Below are 16724 nucleotides of genomic sequence, written 5' to 3' on the forward strand. Positions count from 1 at the left end.
AAGACGCATGGCTCTGCAGAGGGGCTTTGCGACCCCGTGCCTACATTTCGCGGTCCAGCATGGCACAGCTGAATGTTTTTTTTTTTTTTTTTAAAGATTTTTATTTATTTATCTGACAGAGATCACAAGCAGGCAGAGAAGCAGGCAGAGAGAGAGGAGGAAGCAGGCTCCCCGCCAAGCAGAGAGCCCGATGTGGGGCTGGATCCCAGGACCCTGAGACCATGACCTGAGCCGAAGGCAGAGGCTCAACCCACTGAGCCACCCAAGCGCCCCCAGCTGAACGTTTGTTAAGGAGGGAGAGCTCATGTTAAATGCACTCATGACAATAACAAAACAGATGAAAGGCAGTTACTATGAGGACGAGGACGGTGGGACACATGGGAGCTGAGCCCTCCCCACTGCCAGCCTTTGGAGCGCATGAGATGGTTTCTCCCCATCCTATGGTGATGCAGCAGGGTTGAGATGCACCCTGTGGGATTTATAGAGGAAGTTATGTCCCAGGAGAAGAGAGAATTCTGTTTAGAAATGTCATGGTTCTTGCTCCAAATGCCTCATTAAATACAGATTCCATATGTGGCTTTACTACTCTAAATGTTAGCTCTAAGAAACGGATCCCTCTCTCCCTTCTCAGAACAGGGTGGGTGGCTTTGAGCCTGGAGGTGCAAAGAGGAGGAAACAGCAAGATCTGTCCAAGACCATGCTGTTGGCCCAGGCCCTTCCTCCTTCTGCTGACTTTAACCAGACCAAGGAAAAAGGTACAAACAAGTAGGTTTCCAGATGATTTCATTTCATCCCAGTGTTTCCAAAAATAGAATCAAGAGTAGTTGAGGGGGCCTGGGTGGCTCAGTGGGTTAAAGCCTCTGCCTTTGGCTCAGGTCATGATCTCAGGGTCCTGGGATCGAGCCCCACATCGGGCTCTCTGCTCAGCGGGGAGCCTGCTTCCTCCTCTCTCTCTCTGCCTGCCTCTCTGCCTACTTGTAATTTCTGTCTGTCAAATAAATAATAAAATCTTAAAAAAAAAAAAAAGAGTAGTTGAAATGTGGCAAAACACTATGGTTGGAACTTTCCATGCTGTCACTTTTCCTTCTCCGGACAGGGACACCTCCCCTTTCATGTCACCTCCCCTTACGTGCCCCAAACACCCTCCTGGCTGACTTTCAGGGGATGCCAGGGTCGTGAACACAGAGGGGTTGTTTTCTCTGAGGCTCTTTGGAAGGTCCCCTTTTTCCTCCTTCTGGGCCCAGCCCCACTTCTCCTGAGCTGTGTATGTACCTCTACACTGCCCTGCCAACTGGCTTGCACACCTTCATAAATGGGGATCTCACTACTCCTTGAGGCAGACCCACCATTTTTCCAAAGCAATGGTGATAACGATCCCGAGTCTGTCTCCCTGGGATTCCTGAGTTCTACCTTCAGGAGCTCCCCAGGAAAGAAGGGGCAGCAGAAGCTATCAGAGGGTCTGGCGAACCCCCACTGTCCAATATCCTTGCCCACATCAGCTCAGGCCCTGAAAAAGTTTTCCTTTCAAGCCTAAGGTCTTCTTAGGCCAAAGTTTCATGTTCAAATCAGTCCCACCAAGAGTACTTTTATTTAAGTCATCTTTCACTTACCCATTTTATTAAGAAATCTGAGTTTTAGGGATCAGAAATAATTTACTAAGGGGTGACTGTGTAGCTGCTACATTGAATACTCTGCATGGCTTATTTCTGTATTACGTCAGCCCATGTTACAGATCAGGAAACTGAGGCTGGATCAGATTGTGTGACTGCCTGATGGCACAAAGCTGGTAGAGGTGGCAGAGCTGGGACCAGATCCTGGTATTGAGGTCCAAGCCCTGCCCCACCCCCACCCCCACCTCCCTCTAGTTCCTCCCTTTGTGCAGGGACGCTCACCGCGTTGAGACCGCAGAGCTGGTAGCAGGCCATGGTGACGACCACTGTGATGACCTGCCAGCGCACGGAGGGACTCCGGAGCAGCTCCAGCACAGACACCAGCTGGATGTTCCTCTGCACGCGGCTCTCTATCAGGACCTCCTCCATCTCTCGGGAGACATCTTCTTTGCCCAGGAAAGTCTGGAAGGCTGCAAAGAGGGACAATCACAGACTTTTAGCAGGGATTAGGATGCTTGCTGAGTCAGACACTGGGCTATCCGGGGACTGTCCCACCACCCAGACACACACTTTGTTAGGGATAGAGCTGGCAGGGGGCTTTGAATCTGTGAAATTCCAAGACTTCGTTTGAAAATAGGGAAACAGAGCCCCAGAGATGTGCAGTGACTTGCCCAAGGTCACTGGTTCGCTAGGAGAAGAGCCAGGAGACAACAGGAGTCTCCTGACTGCCCCCAGAACAAAGAGGAGCATGCCCAGGGTTCAAGTCCCATTCTGACCACAGTGCATTTGTCCATCATTTATAAGCATTCTGGCCTCACATGGCTTTGGTAGTAGTTGGATCATGTATGTACATTGACCCTAGCCCAGAGCTTTGCAGATGGGAGGTGTTCTTTTGATAAATATTTACTGGGTGCCTCCTGTCTGTCTGGCCCCATGTCCTCATCCTTGTTAGAGGTATTCAGATGGTCAGACCAAGTGCCTTCCACTTGGCCAGGATGCTGGGAGTAGATCTTATCATTGGAAGAACTACTGAACTAAATGAGGCCGTTTCCATATGACTCTGAGAAACACAGGAACCGTGGGTGGATGTATTCTCAGAGAGCTATTTTTCCCAGGATTCAAACTCACCCTCATGACTTATGCCTTTTCCAGGCTGAAAACAGCAAATTTCCAGCCTCAGTGAACCTACCATTTGTTACCAAGCCCTTAATTGTGCAAACCTTCATGTATACAGATGCAAAGGTGGGCGGACTGATTAGACCCCTGAGATCATAATAATCAGGTATTAGGAGACACTTTGAGAGCACAGATTTAAATATTCAGTGCTCTAGTATTTATCTTCCTACAGAGAAAGGTGGCTTTGGTGACGGCTCCTGTGGACAGTCCATCCCAGACACAGTGGGCATCATCCTTGAAAACACGCTCTGCACTGCAGGGCATGTGAAATTGCTCTTCTTAAGCAGCAGGAAAAAGAAAAAAAAGGCTGTTAAACTTGCTCCAGATTCTACAAAAAGCAGGCCTGTGAAGCTTCTGGGGTGTTATTTCCAGTAGTACACTGAAAACGGCTTTAGAATCTTTCTTTCTTTCTTTTTTTTTTTTAAGCGATGATTTAATACTTTTCTTAGGATTTTATTAAGGATAAATGGGAGAAGTAGCTGAATGAGTAACATTTCCACATCAGCACTACACCATAGTATGGCTAATGTTTTCCCAAATTTCAAAAACGCAGCATTCATTTTATAAAGCCATCCTAAAGTTTGAGGGCAGGAAGATATTTCTCTCTCTTTCCTGAGATACATGCTTTCCATGTAAAATATAGAGAAATTTGGAGACTTTTTTTTCCTCTCTCACCTTGGCTGCCAGGAAGCTCTCAACTAAATTTGACGTTCAGCATTTAACAGTTTCCTGGAACAAAAATCTCTCTTATTTCTTAAAAGCTGTGATCTCCTTCTTTTAAAGCATCAATTTAATTTCCTGCTGTATATGTGTTCATAAAAATTGTTTCCTTCTATGTGTTCCACATCCCTTACTTTTTAAAAAAGATATATTTATTTTAGAGAGACAGTGAGTGAGTGGGGGTGGGGAGAACAGAGGGAGAGAGAATCTCAAGCAGACTCCCCTCTAAGCACAGAGCCCGATGCAGGGCTCCATCCCAGGGTCCCGAGATCATGACCTGAGCTGAAATCAAGAGTTGGACATTTAACTGGCTGAGCCACCCACTGGGGTGGGCACACAATGGGCACACCCAGTGTGCACCCCCACCCCCAACATCCCTTTTTACAAGTTTCCTGTGACTGGGTGAGAAAGAGTATCTGGTGAGGGAGAGTCTCATGGCAGACACAGAGATGCACCACTCACTAATGGAGGAAGGGATACACACACACACACACACACACACACACACACACACGTATATGTATACTTATTATATGATGGAATATTATTCAGCTATAACATGAAGGAAATCCTGGGGCACCTGGGTGGCTGAGTGGGATAAGCCTTTGCCTTTGGCTTGGGTCATGATCTCAGGGTCCTGGAATCGAGCCCTGCATAGGGCTCTCTGCTAAGCAGGGAGCCTGCTTCCCCACCGCTGCCTGTCTCTCTGCCTACTTGTGATCTCTGTCTGTCAGATAAATAAAATCTTTAAAAAAAAAAAAAAGGAGGAAATTCTGTCACTGGCAACACCATGGATGGTCCCTGAAGGCATTATGCTAAGTGAGGTAAATCAACAAAGACAGATACTGGAATATGGACAGATACTGAATATGGAATCTAAAACAACAAAAACAAAAACAAAACAACAAAACCCCCAAAACCAAACTTAAAGATACAGAGATACAGGGAAGAGACTGGGGTTTCCAGAGGTGGGAGGTGAGAGGTGAGCAAACAGGCGAAGGCAGTCCTAAGTACAAACTTCCAGTTATAAAATAAACAAGTCCTGGGGACAGAACAGTGACTAGAGTTAACATTGCTGTTTGTATATTTGAAAGTTGCTAAAAGAATAGATCTTAAGATCTATTATATATAGATCACAAGAAAAAATTTGTGATCTTATAGATCACAAGAAAAAATTTGTAACTGTGTGATGTGCCTGTGCTGGACTGATTGGGGTGACCATTTTATGCTCTATACAAACACTGAATCACGATGTTGAGCACGTGACACCAAATACCATAGGTCAATTACATCTCACTATGCGATTTAAAAAATGTCACCAGACACTGCCCAATGTCTCCTGGGGCAAAGCCATCCCCAGTTTAGAACCACTGTTTCAAATAGGCTTCTGGCTCCTCCCAGAAGGACCTCATCCCTGAGCAGGTACCATCCCCGCCTCCCTGCCAGGCCCTCTCCCCTCTCCCAGTGCGGGGCTGCTCTGGGGGACCTGCTCCCTGTGGGCATCCCTAATTGCGGGATAAGCCCCCTGCACCTCCCACCATGACTGTCTCACTACACCCCTAATAATGGCCCTGTGGGATTTAGGAAGGATAGGCCCTTCCTATCCCCTCTGCATCCTCTCAGGCACAGGACTCAAAACCGTCCTCTTGGAAACAGTAAATAGCTGAGCTAAGTTATGAGAGGCACCAATAAGAGGGGGGCGTTTCTGGCTGTCAGAAGACAGAGGGCCCTCTGAGCTGTGAGCCAAAACACAGAAAGTTGCCTCACATGCCTTGGCACTCAGAAGATACAAAAGACAGTGATACTTTTACTTCTTTTCTCTCTCTAGAATGTTCTTTTGACCTTTCTGCACTTGGCCTTGTTCTTTGAGCCTCAGCTCAGGCACCACCTCCTCCAAGAAGCCTTCCCTGATTTTCCCCTGGTGGGAAGTGAGGCAGGAACAGGCTAAGGAAGGTGTAGCAATGAAAGCAGGAGATGAGGGACCCCCCTCACAGGTCTCATGTTGTTACTGAGCCCCATGATGCCACCTTCCTGATCTCAAGAGTTGCATTCTCCTCTCAGTCCCTAGGTCTTGTCTGAGTTCAGGCCTCAGCATCTCCCCAGTGGGATTCTCATGCCAGTCTTCATCTTCCGAGATGACCATCCTCCTGCAGTCGAGCCTTCACTGTCCTGCTCCCCGCAGCAGGACCCAGTCCATATGTTATCTGTCCCACAGAGTCCTTGTCCACACCCCCCTTCACCACGACACTGCCCCCTCCCCATCTGTCCTGAGAAGGGCTGCCACCCACTCCCAAAGTGTGCCTCTGTGCCTCACACATGTGGTTCCTTCTGGCACTTTGTGGCCTGTCTAGAACCTTCTTTCCCTAGGACCTGCTCAGCAGTCAGGTCTTCTAGAAGCTCTCCCAGCCCCAGTCATAGGTGAGTACCTTCTCCTTGGGGCACTTTCCCTCCTGGCTGTGACAATGCAGCCACACACCTGCCATGCACAACCCCCCCACCCCCCGTCCCGTGATGCCCCCAGGTAGGAGCTACTCCAGGGAGGCTGTGGTACAGTGGGAAGCAGGGGGAAACAGAGTGGCCCAGCTTCATGCCCAGCCTGTCCCTCCCACGTGACCTGTGTGCTTCTCTCTAAGTGGCTTCCACAAAATGGAAATCATAAGATTTCCCTCCAGGAGGAAAAAAGACAATGTATGTGCCTTGCACGTAAATGGTGTCTAATAATTATTATTATGATTATTTTATTTCTTCCATTTAGAACACTGTATATTCAACTGATCTGCTCTCTTATTTTTTTTAAGCTGTATTTATTTATTTTCAGTAGAGAGAGAGGGCTCTCAGAGGCAGAGGGAGAATCTCAAGCAGAGACCCCCACCAGAGCACAGAGCCCGAGGTAGGTCTTGATCCCGTGACCCTGAGATCATGAGGGGTCGGCTACTCCTCCGACTGAGCCACCTAGGAGCCCCTCAGCTGATGTGCTTTGCAGGACGAGTGGAAATCAAGACTGGGGTGAGAGAGGAGCAGGTTAGTGGCACAGAAGTGGGGCTGTGATGGAGAGGACAGGAACAGAGGAGCATGACGGTGAGCACTGGCACAGTGAACTCAGCGAGGGAACCAGTGTCTGAGTGCAGCGTGGCTGACAGAGGACAGGCTCCGGCAGCCCTCGGCCACCCCGCACAGCAGAACAGCAGTGACAAATGGATCTACATGCGGGCTCTCAGGGTACCCAGAAGGTATTCGCTGCCTGCGGGGGCCTGGCACAGGCTCCATCCTGGGCGGGGACCCCTCCTAGGCTTCACGCAGGGATCCACTGAGACCAGGAGGACCTCTCTGTGATTCGGCCTGACCATGGCACCTGGGTGGCCACAGACTCCTGTGGGGGCAGGAGTGGGCTGCTTCCCGTTTGTGGCTTCCTGTGGTAGATCCTAATGCCATTCTCTCTCCCAGAGGCCACACTCCTGCGGTCAAGTGCAGACATGGCCTTGCATCCTCCATGGCCTCAGCTTCAAGGCCACCTGAGGCCAGGCCCAACTGTGGTTTGGGATGCTGGGTACGGGGGATGAGGGTGGTTTGGCTTTACCAGGCCCAGCCTACTGGTAGGCAGGTGAGTTTCAGGCTCCCCAGGCTGATCCTCCGGAGCACACAGCCCCAGGGGAGAAGCACTGGCTTTTTAAAGAGACAGTCTCAGGGCTGGTTGATAGAGACAGGGCCCCATCCAGGGCCAATTCTCAGCATGTACTGGCTCCAGGCAGTGTGCCAAGTGCAGGAGCTGGAGGAACAAAAGCAAAGACCTTGCACAGGCAGTGTTCTCATCAAAGTCACTCACTTTTCCTAACATGCATTTTGTGGAATGCCAATTCCCAGAGAAGCTCCATGGAACAAAATTCCTCGGTCAAAGAAGTTTAGTATCATTGTACACTCTATCTCTTGGTTTAAATTTTGCAGTAGTTTAATAAATGTTCTGATAAATCCTGCACAAAGACACCTATTTAATTTTGTTTTGCTCCACATTTCCTACATATATTTGCTGGAGCACCTACTCATAACCTGCAAGAGTATATCAGAAAATTGTACTCTAATTTTATGTGACATGTGTCACAGAGGGGGCGGATCTCGGATGTCCCTGCGGCCTGGAGGAAGAATCCCAGTGGAGGACATGGATCAGAGAGTACAGACAAATATCACATCGTGAAAAGCAGAAAGAGCCCAAATGTCCTCCCAAATAAGTCCATATTCTAGTCCCCAGAACCTGTTCGCATATTAGCTTATATGGCCACAGGGATTTGGTGGATATGACTGAGTAAGGATCCTGTGATGGGGAGGTTATCCTGGGTTATTTGGGTGGGCCCAGTGTTATCATGAGGACCCCTATAAGAGGGAGGCAGGAGGCCAGACTCAGAGAGGATGTGTTAGAAACAGAAAATGGAGGGGACGCACTTCAAAGATGGAGGAGGATTCATGAGCCAAGGAGAGGGGGTGCCCCTGGAAGCTGGAGAAGGCAAGGAACGATCCTTTCCCAGAGCTTCCAGAGGGAATGCAGCCCTGCAACACCTGGGTTTTAGCCCAGTGAGACCTCTTCTGGAGTTCTGACCTCCTTAGAACTATAAGATAATAAACTGGTATTTTTTTTTTTTTAAAGGAATTGCTGGAAAGTCTTGCTTCAGATGAGGCTTGATCTAGCAGCTCAGACTAAATCACTACGTACCAGATTTCTTTCACCTGTTCCTGTATTGTTTTAAGATGCTTGATTTGTGGTAATTTGTTAGAAGAGCCCAAGATACTAACACAGAGCCATTTTAATTAGACAGTGGTGGCTCCCCCACCTGACTCCGTTTCAGTGTGACATGGGAAAAGCATCTGATCTCTCAAGCCTTAGAGTGCTCCTCTGCCAGGTGGGGCTGACCTCGGTCCACCCATTTCTAGGGTCATTATGACAGCTCTTCAGGGCAAAGATGCAGAGCAGCAGCCCAGAGCCTTGCTCACTGCGGATGCCATACCCCGAAAGTCCTCTTGCAGGGACAAGTGATGCAAAACCTAATAAAGAGCCAATCTGGGGTCTGTCTGCCTGGGTTGTCTGAGGTCTGGGAGGAAGGGCTGGAAGGGACAGGGTCACAGACACTAGCTGAGCAGCCCCAAGACTAGTGTGTAATCTCACAGCTCTAGAGTCAAGCTTCTGGGGCTAGAGCCCTTGCTGTGCCATGTCCTGGCTGGGTGACTGTGGCTGAGTGGCTTAGCCTCTCTGTGCCCCGGTAATCCCTGGCCTGTAGGCTGTGGCTTGCGGACCAGGCAAGGGGCATATACTTGGAGAGGTGCCCAGCCTTAGAAAGTGCTGAGTGTCTCCTGGCAGCTAACTCTCCCTGAGTGTTCACAGCTTCCTGGAGCTCAACTGCGAGGGATCCTGGGGTTGTCCCCCCTACGCAGTGGGGAAGGGTATGGATGCTGGGTCAGGGTAGAGTCTGGCAGAGCTGAGCCGTGGCTCACATGCCACGTGTCAGCTATACCCAGGTGGACAACACAGGCCTCAACCTCCACTGGGCGTGCTCCTGGCTGGAACCTGGATGGCCTCAGGGATTCAGAAGTGCGCTGGCGTACCAGTTAGGGAAATGAGTACAGTCCCAGAGACCTCCTTTCCTTCACGTTCACCAAGGGCTGAGCCCTAACATTCTGCCAGCCTAGTTTCACACAGACAGTAGGAAATAAAGAAATGAAGGAGAACAGGTGTTCTTGATGGTCTGACTGGCAATCCTGAGGTTTCCAGATCAGCAAAGTGGTGTCTGAGGTTGTGCCTGTGCCTGGCCAACTCAGAAAAAGAGCTGGAAGCTGACTGCAGCCCACCTTGGGCCCTCAAATACCCATGAGCGCCATGTCCTGAGCAAAATGTGAAGAGGTGTGCGGCAGAGGGGAAAGGTGGAGGTGGGCTGTGGGGACAGACTGATGGGACTCTGTCCAGCATCTGCTGCCCACCAGCCTGGCGCCTGGGCCCGTCTCGAGTGCCTTGTGCACCTCTGCTTCCTCAGGTTCTGTGGGGTTGGGGTGACCGTGTGACACAGTAACACCCACCTGGTTTGCATGCACCTGTGACCAGGTGTGTACTGGTGGGATGGGTGGTTAAGGGTCTCAACCCTGGGGTCACATTGCCTGGGACTCGAATCCTTGCTTCTCTCCTTGTCAACTAGTCTGATGCCAAATGAGTTTCTTGATGTTTCCGTGCCTCAGTTTCCTTATCTGTAAGATGGATGGAGCAGCATCTGAGCCGTCTGCAGTGTTAAATGTCAGCACACACAAGGTCCTCAGAACACTATGGCTTTTAACGGGCACCGAGGACTGGAGGTCTGTTAACTATTCCAGGAGACACTTGCTACACTCCCCCATTCCTTCCTTCTCTTTTGCCTTCCTTTTTAGCCTGACAAAGGGTACAAAATACTATAACCTTCCATTGTGGGTTGAATTGTATCCCTATAAAGAGATGTCAGAGTCCTAACCTGGTAACTGAATGTGACCTTATCTGGAAACAGGGTCTTCGCAGATGTACTTAATATGTCAGTTAAGATGACGTCACACTGGAGTAGGGTGGGCCCTTATTTAGAAGAAGAGAAGAGATACAGAGACAGATACACAGGGAAGATGGCCCCATGAGGACAGAGGCAGAGCCCAGACAGATGCAGGGTAAGCCACGGGAGGCCAAGGTCGGCGGGCACACACCGGAAGCTGGATGAGGAAGCTGGTCCTGCTGACAGGTTGACTTTGGACTCTTGGTCTCCAGAACTGGGAGAGAAGCCCTCCTGTTTTAAATCCCCCATCTGTGGTGGTCTGTTAGGTAGCCACTGCACTGGATGGCTTTATTAGCATTTCTTGCATGCTAGAGCAGAGTGCACAGCAGCCTGGAGACTTCCCTTGTGTGACCAGGAGGGCCTGACAAGGCAGGAAAGGGATCCCAGGCGGAGCATGGGGCCACAGGCCTTTGCAGTCATGTGCCCAGCAAAGCACAGATCTTCTCTTTTGCTCAGAGTGGGGCTCAGGGCTTCTAAAACTTTGGAGGTTTCACCGAAGCATTTATTTTCAGCAGTGATTGGGATTGAAGTTGGAGTTTATGACTGACAGTAGTGGGATCCGCAGCCTTGGATGTGGTAGAAGACGTGGAAGTCCTGTCTGTACTGTTACAACATGTCGTCATAGACTAACTGACCCTGGAACCTTCCCACAAGCCACGTGAGGGTTTGGGGGGCTCTGCCATGAGGAGGGCTGACAGGGGACTCCTCGACTTTGCTTGCGGCTTAGAGCCATACATTTCAGCTTACATATCCCATTGGCTGGTCTTGGACTTGGGAGTGGTAAAGTTTGGTTTTAACTGAATTAACCCTGATGAACATACAGGCGGCTTATAAAGAATCATCCAGAGAAGGCACGGATTAAGATAAGACCGAGATACAGACACAAAGATAGGAGCCAGCAGCCACCTCTGCTTTGGTGGCGATCCCACTGTCAGCTTTGGTGCCTGCTGATAGCACGCAGCCTGGCCAAGGTTCGAAGACTTAAGACGTAAATAATCTACCCCTTTGAGGTAAAGGTGACATTCTAAGGAGAGTGAGAAAGCAGCTTTTCAAAGGAGATCACTCTGTGGAAAGCAATGTGCGGAAAGGGAGCCATCACCATGTGGCCGGGGACCCAAAGTGCGGCGTGCCAGTTAGCGAGTCAAACTCCCACATCTGCACAAAATCCCTGCACATAGTTTCAAAAGCGTTCCTGTTTGAAAATGTTCTAAATGACGAGCTTGACCGGGTTTTGCTAAATCATGTCCATCAAAACAAACAAAAAGGCAACATCGTCTCCTGATTTTGCAGGAAAAATGGAGTGACACTGGGAGGGTGGAAATCTACCGGCTACAGCTCCCCCTCCCCCAGACGTTGCATTCCTAGCAGATGGGACTGCAAGACGAACTCCAAATTCCAAATGTGTTAAGTTCAGCCAGACTCGCTGCCACCTTCCTTTTGGATCGGCAGTATTTTCTGAGGTTCTTTTTGAGCTCTCATCACCATTCAGGCCAAGACTGCAATGACAGCGGCTAAGGCTTCCTGAGAGCTACTCTAGGGCAACCATCCTTCCACATGCTTCATAGGCCTTTTCTTTTTTAATTTTCATAAAACCATGCCCTGAAGGAGACACCACCATTGTCCCCACTTTGCAGGTGAGAAGAGAGATGAAACTTGTCCGTGATCAGGAGAACTAGGATTCCTGAGAGCAGAGCCTGAGACAGGATCGGGTGTAGGAAGTTGATACACGAGATGGTGGCAGAAAGCAGGTGTGAGGGGATAGGGAGAGTGAGACGGGGAAGGGGAAGCCACACAAGGAATGTCACTGAGGAGCCTACTATGGACATAGGGGTCAGTTCTGCTGGACTTCTGAGTAGAATATATGTCTTCTAGAACGGTCCCACAGGGGAGGCTGGGCATCTGTCCACCAACTCTTGCCTCTGGGGGCCGTTAAGTCCAATGCATGCACGTTGTCCTGCAGATGGGTTGGGCCGCACAGGGGCCGCAGAGAGGGCCTGAGTAGGCAGGGAGACACTTGGTGTCCTGGAAGAGGAAACGTCTGCCTATGCCTGCACTCACATGGGATTGTCCATATCAGCTAGCCTGAAATCAAAGTGAACAGAAGGGTGGTGTGATGGGGACACCAGAGGAAACACTTCTCTCACTGCTGGTAGATGGAGCAGCTGTGAGTAGACCCCCTGGAAGACCTCCAAAAGCCTTGCCTCTGATGTGCAGCTACGATCCCTGGGAATTTAGAACCAGGGCTTTCAGATCTTCCCTCCTTCCCCTCCTCCCTCTCCCTCTCTTACTGCTTCCTTCCTTCCTTCTTTCCCTGCCTTTCTTCCTAAGTCTTCATTCCATATCCTGAATTCCTGAAGAGCCCAGACGCATCCTCAGGTTTCATCTCACCCATCCTTTTGCCTATCACTTGCATCAGAGTGAGACACAGGCCTGAACTGTGTAAACTGGTGTAAATCGGCACCCATGTCATTACACTTTGGAAGCATAGAGAAGATTGGCTTCAACTAACGCCTGCATTCTTTTCTCCCCCAGAGCTCATAAGTAACATTCCCTTCTTCCAATCTCTAGAGGAAGGCTTGTGGAGCTGGGGCCCTACTCACAAAGGGGCAGGAAACCATGCAGGGAGGGGACAAAGCACATTAGTGCAGTGTTGGGGGTGTCCTGAGGCTGGTAAATGGTTGTCACTGCTGCTCTTATCATCTCTGTAGTCTAATCAGATCAAGGCAGGATGTATGCTGGTATAAGGCTCCTGACACCTCATGCCAGAGGCTGAGTCTTATTCAGGGCCTGGCAAGCAGCAGGTGCTCAAACCATGTTGGATGAGTGTAACTGCTCTCTTCTCGTATTTGCTTAGTCTGAAGAAGGGGATCCTCTTGGAGGACAAGCCTGGATGTGGGTAGGGTTGGACTTGTTGGCCCTGAGGTCAGAATGAGGACCAATGGCAGTGGCAAGGCTTGTTTTTGCACATAATGAAATAAGCAGTTGCATTCATACTGTTAGGATCTCTATAGCTATACCTTATTTTTTTCCATTAGTGATTGAATAATTTATTATTACAAAGTTAAAAAATTATTCTATTATGGCAAAGACACTGAACATGAACATCAGAACATCAGAAGTCAGCTCACCATGAGGAAGAACTGTCTGACTGATGTGGTCAAGGGCAGATCAGGCAGTTTCACAAGCAGTGAGCTCCCCATCACTAGGGGTGTGCAAGGAAAGGCATGATGACTACCTGTCAGAGATACTGTCAGAGGGACTCAAGCATTGAACAGGAAGAAGGATAAGTTCTCTCAAGCAAGTGGAGAACCCAAGAAGTGTGCAGTTTCTATGGAAGCCTTCGAGAGAATGAGACAAGGACCTCTAGGGGGTGGGGAGCAGACAGGACAGACACTTTGAATTTTAACTAGTTGTCCATGGAGAGAGAGGAAATGGGCTCAGAAACTCATAGTCAGTGAGTCTATTTCAAAAAGACATTTACTTATGAAAAATAACTCTCCCAGAGGGGTCCATTCTCTTGGATCTCCAAGTCACTTACATTGTTCATCTGATCTATTTGTGTCCTCTCCCTATTGGGGCTCCCACCTTCGCCCTCACACTTGAAAGTAAAGGCTTCCTAGAGTTCACACCTCATTCATATTCTTGGCCATGTTCTAATCATTAATTCCAAAGAACTGAAAAAGGAATGAGAACTTGCATTTCCCAAGTGGAGAGAAAAGCTGCTGGATGCTGTGGTCAATTTCTGGGCTGGGAGAGGAAGCTGTTAGGTAACCGGATTTTTGTACCAGTTAAAGATTCATCTTCATTCAGGGGAGTCAAGAGACCAAGCAGGGGAGTGGAGGCTGACATTTATGTGCAATACTATGTGCCAGCTGTTTGGGCTAGCAAACAAGATAACCTTGTGTTGTTCTGTTCTCTGAGCCTCAGAGGAATTGGGAAATGTACCAGAGTTCCCAGGTAGAAAGTGAGGGAGTCAGTGTTCCAACTTGGTCTTTCTTTGCACGTACCTCAACAAATGATGAAAAGAAACCACAGAGATGAAAAACTAACAGAACCAAATTCAGTTCATTTCAATTAACCTACAGCTTTTTAGAGCTGTGTGCCAGGGGATGTGAAGTTGTCCTGTGTTAGGGGAAGAAAAAGGCACAGTTTCTGCTTAGAAGTCCTTTAGTGGGAGACAAAAACGCATCTCACTGCAACCCTAGCTGAATGGTGCTGCATGTGGGAACCTCACGAAATCCCCGCAAGTTCAGTGCTCCTATTTGCCTTTGAACAGATGGGGAAACCGAGGCTCAGAGAGATGAAGCAATGTGTCCAGGTCACATGGCAGAGCTGCCGTTCCCACTCCCGTGGTGCTGCACGCCTGGGTTGGTGCAAGCATGACTCTGGCTGATCCTGACAGGCGGCGGTCAGAGGGCAGATCTTGTATCATGCATCCCTTGTCTGAGAGGTCAGGTAGGGCCATTAGGCGAAGAGAGAATCCTCTTTCCCCAGAGAGCTCTTTCAATGTCTCCTGACATTCTGTCTTTGCAAGGCTTGTTTTTGCACATAATGAAATAAGCAGTTGCATTACTGTTAGGATCTCTATAGCTATACCTTGTTTTTTTCCATTAGTGAGTGAATAATTTATTATTACAAAGTTAAAAAATTATTCTATTATGGTAAAGACACTGAACATGAGATCTGCCACTGAACATGTTTTTTAGTGCACAAAACAGTCTTTAAGTGCACAACAGACACAATGTTGTACAGCAGATGTCTCAAATACACACATCTGGCATCAACTTTATATCCACTGATATCAACTCCCCACTCCCCCTCTACCACAGCACCTGGCAACCACTATGCCACTGTTGGTTCTAGGAACTTGACTAATTTGGCTATTTTAAGGGAGTGAGGTCAGACAGCACTCTCCCTCCTGTGACTGGCTTATCTCATGCAACATAATGTCCACCAAGTTCATCCATGTTGTCACACACTACAGGATTCCCTTCTTTTTTAAAAGTCAAATAATATTTTATTGCACGTGTATACCATATCTTCTTTATCCATTCATTTATCAATGGACATTTAGGTTTTTTTTACACACCTCAGCTACTGTGAATGGTGCTACATCAAATATTTAAGAGTGCTAATATCTCTTTGAGATCTTGATTTCAATGCTTTTGGAAAAATGCCTGGATGTGGGACTCCTGGGTCAAATGGTATTTCTATTTTTCATTTTCTGGAGAAGACTCCCTACTGTTTTCTATAGTGACTGCATCATTTTGCATTCCCGCCAACAGTGTGCAAGGGTTCCAATTCCTCCTTTTCCTTGCCAATATTTGCCTTTTGAGTTTGTGTGTGTATGTGTATATATGTATTATTTATTTATCTATCTATTTATTTATTTATTTTTTTAAAAATTTCTTTTCAGTGTTCCAGAATTCATTGTTTATGCACCACACCCAGTGCTCCATGTATAGCATAATACCCACCACCAGGGTCACCAAGCCTCCTACCCCCCCGCTCCAGCTGTCCTGTTGCTGTGAAGTGATATCTCACTGTGGTTCTGATTTGAATTTACCTGATCATTAGGGATGTTGAAATTTTTTCCATATGTCCATTGGTAAAGCATATGTCTTCATTGGAGAAATAACTATCCAAGCTCTTTGCCCATTTTTAAATAAGGTTATTAGATTTTTGGTTATTGAATTGCAAAAGTTTCTTATTTTTTGGATATTATTAGCCCCTTATCAAACATACAGTTTACTAATATTTTCTACCATTCTGTAGATTACCTTTGCTCTCTATTGATTATTTCCTTTGCTGTGCAGATGCCTTTTAATTTGATATAGTTGCCCTTATCCATTTTTGCTTTTGTTACCTGTGCTTTTTGGCATCATATTTAAGAAATTCCTGCCAAAACTGATATTAGAAAGCTTTCTCCTTTTGTTTTCTTCAAGGACTTTTATGGTTTCAGGTCTTGCATTTAAGTCTGTAATTTATTTTAAATTGGTTTTTATGTATGGTATAACCTATGGGTCTAACTTCATTCTTTTGCATATAGATACCCAGTTTTCTAGTTATCCTGTATTCAGAAGACACTACAGCCCACAGTCAACATCATGCTCAGTGGTGAGAAACTAAAAGTCTTTTCTCTGAGGTCGGGAACAAGGCAAGGTTACCCAATCTCGTGGCTTCTACTCAGAAGCCCTAGCCAGAACAATTAGGTGAGAAAAGGAAAGAAAGACATCCAAATTGGAAAGGAAGAAGTAAAGTCATCCTTGTTTGCAGACAACATGATCTTATATACATAAAACCTTGAAGACTTCACCCAAAATACCGCTAGAACTGAACAAATGGATTCAGTCCAGTTGCAGGATACAAAATCAACATGCAAAAATCAGTTGCATTTCTATACATGAATAACAAACCTCCCTAAGAGGAAATTAGAAAAATAATCTCCTTTACAATATCATCAGAAAGAAGAAAATACTTAGGAATAAGGTTACCTAAGGAGGAGAAAGACTTTTACACTGAAAACACTGATGAAAGAAATGAAAGGAGACACAAAGAAATGGAAAGATGCCCTGTGTCCATGGTTGGAAGAGTTAATGTTGACAAAATGGCCATATTACCTAAGGCCATCGAAAGATTCAATGCTATCTTATTAAAATATCAATGGCAC

The 16724-nt window shown here is 47.6% G+C and overlaps 1 protein-coding gene across 7 annotated transcripts in view; it reads right to left on the reverse strand.

Annotated features, from left to right (window-relative positions):
• SLC2A9 (solute carrier family 2 member 9) overlaps nucleotides 1-16724 on the reverse strand; it is a 231412-nt gene that overhangs the window by 67882 nt on the left and 146806 nt on the right. For all 7 annotated transcript variants that reach the window (XM_013044754.2, XM_013044751.2, XM_013044752.2 and 4 more), the window contains one exon: nucleotides 1893-2080. In XM_013044754.2, coding sequence (XP_012900208.1) covers nucleotides 1893-2080 — 188 coding nt within the window. The remainder of the gene's footprint in view (nucleotides 1-1892; nucleotides 2081-16724) is intronic.

The sequence above is a fragment of the Mustela putorius genome, unplaced genomic scaffold, assembly GCF_011764305.1.
Source record: "Mustela putorius furo isolate JIRA1106 unplaced genomic scaffold, ASM1176430v1.1 tig00000083_pilon_pilon_pilon, whole genome shotgun sequence".
In the NCBI taxonomy this organism is placed as follows: Eukaryota; Metazoa; Chordata; class Mammalia; order Carnivora; family Mustelidae; genus Mustela; species Mustela putorius.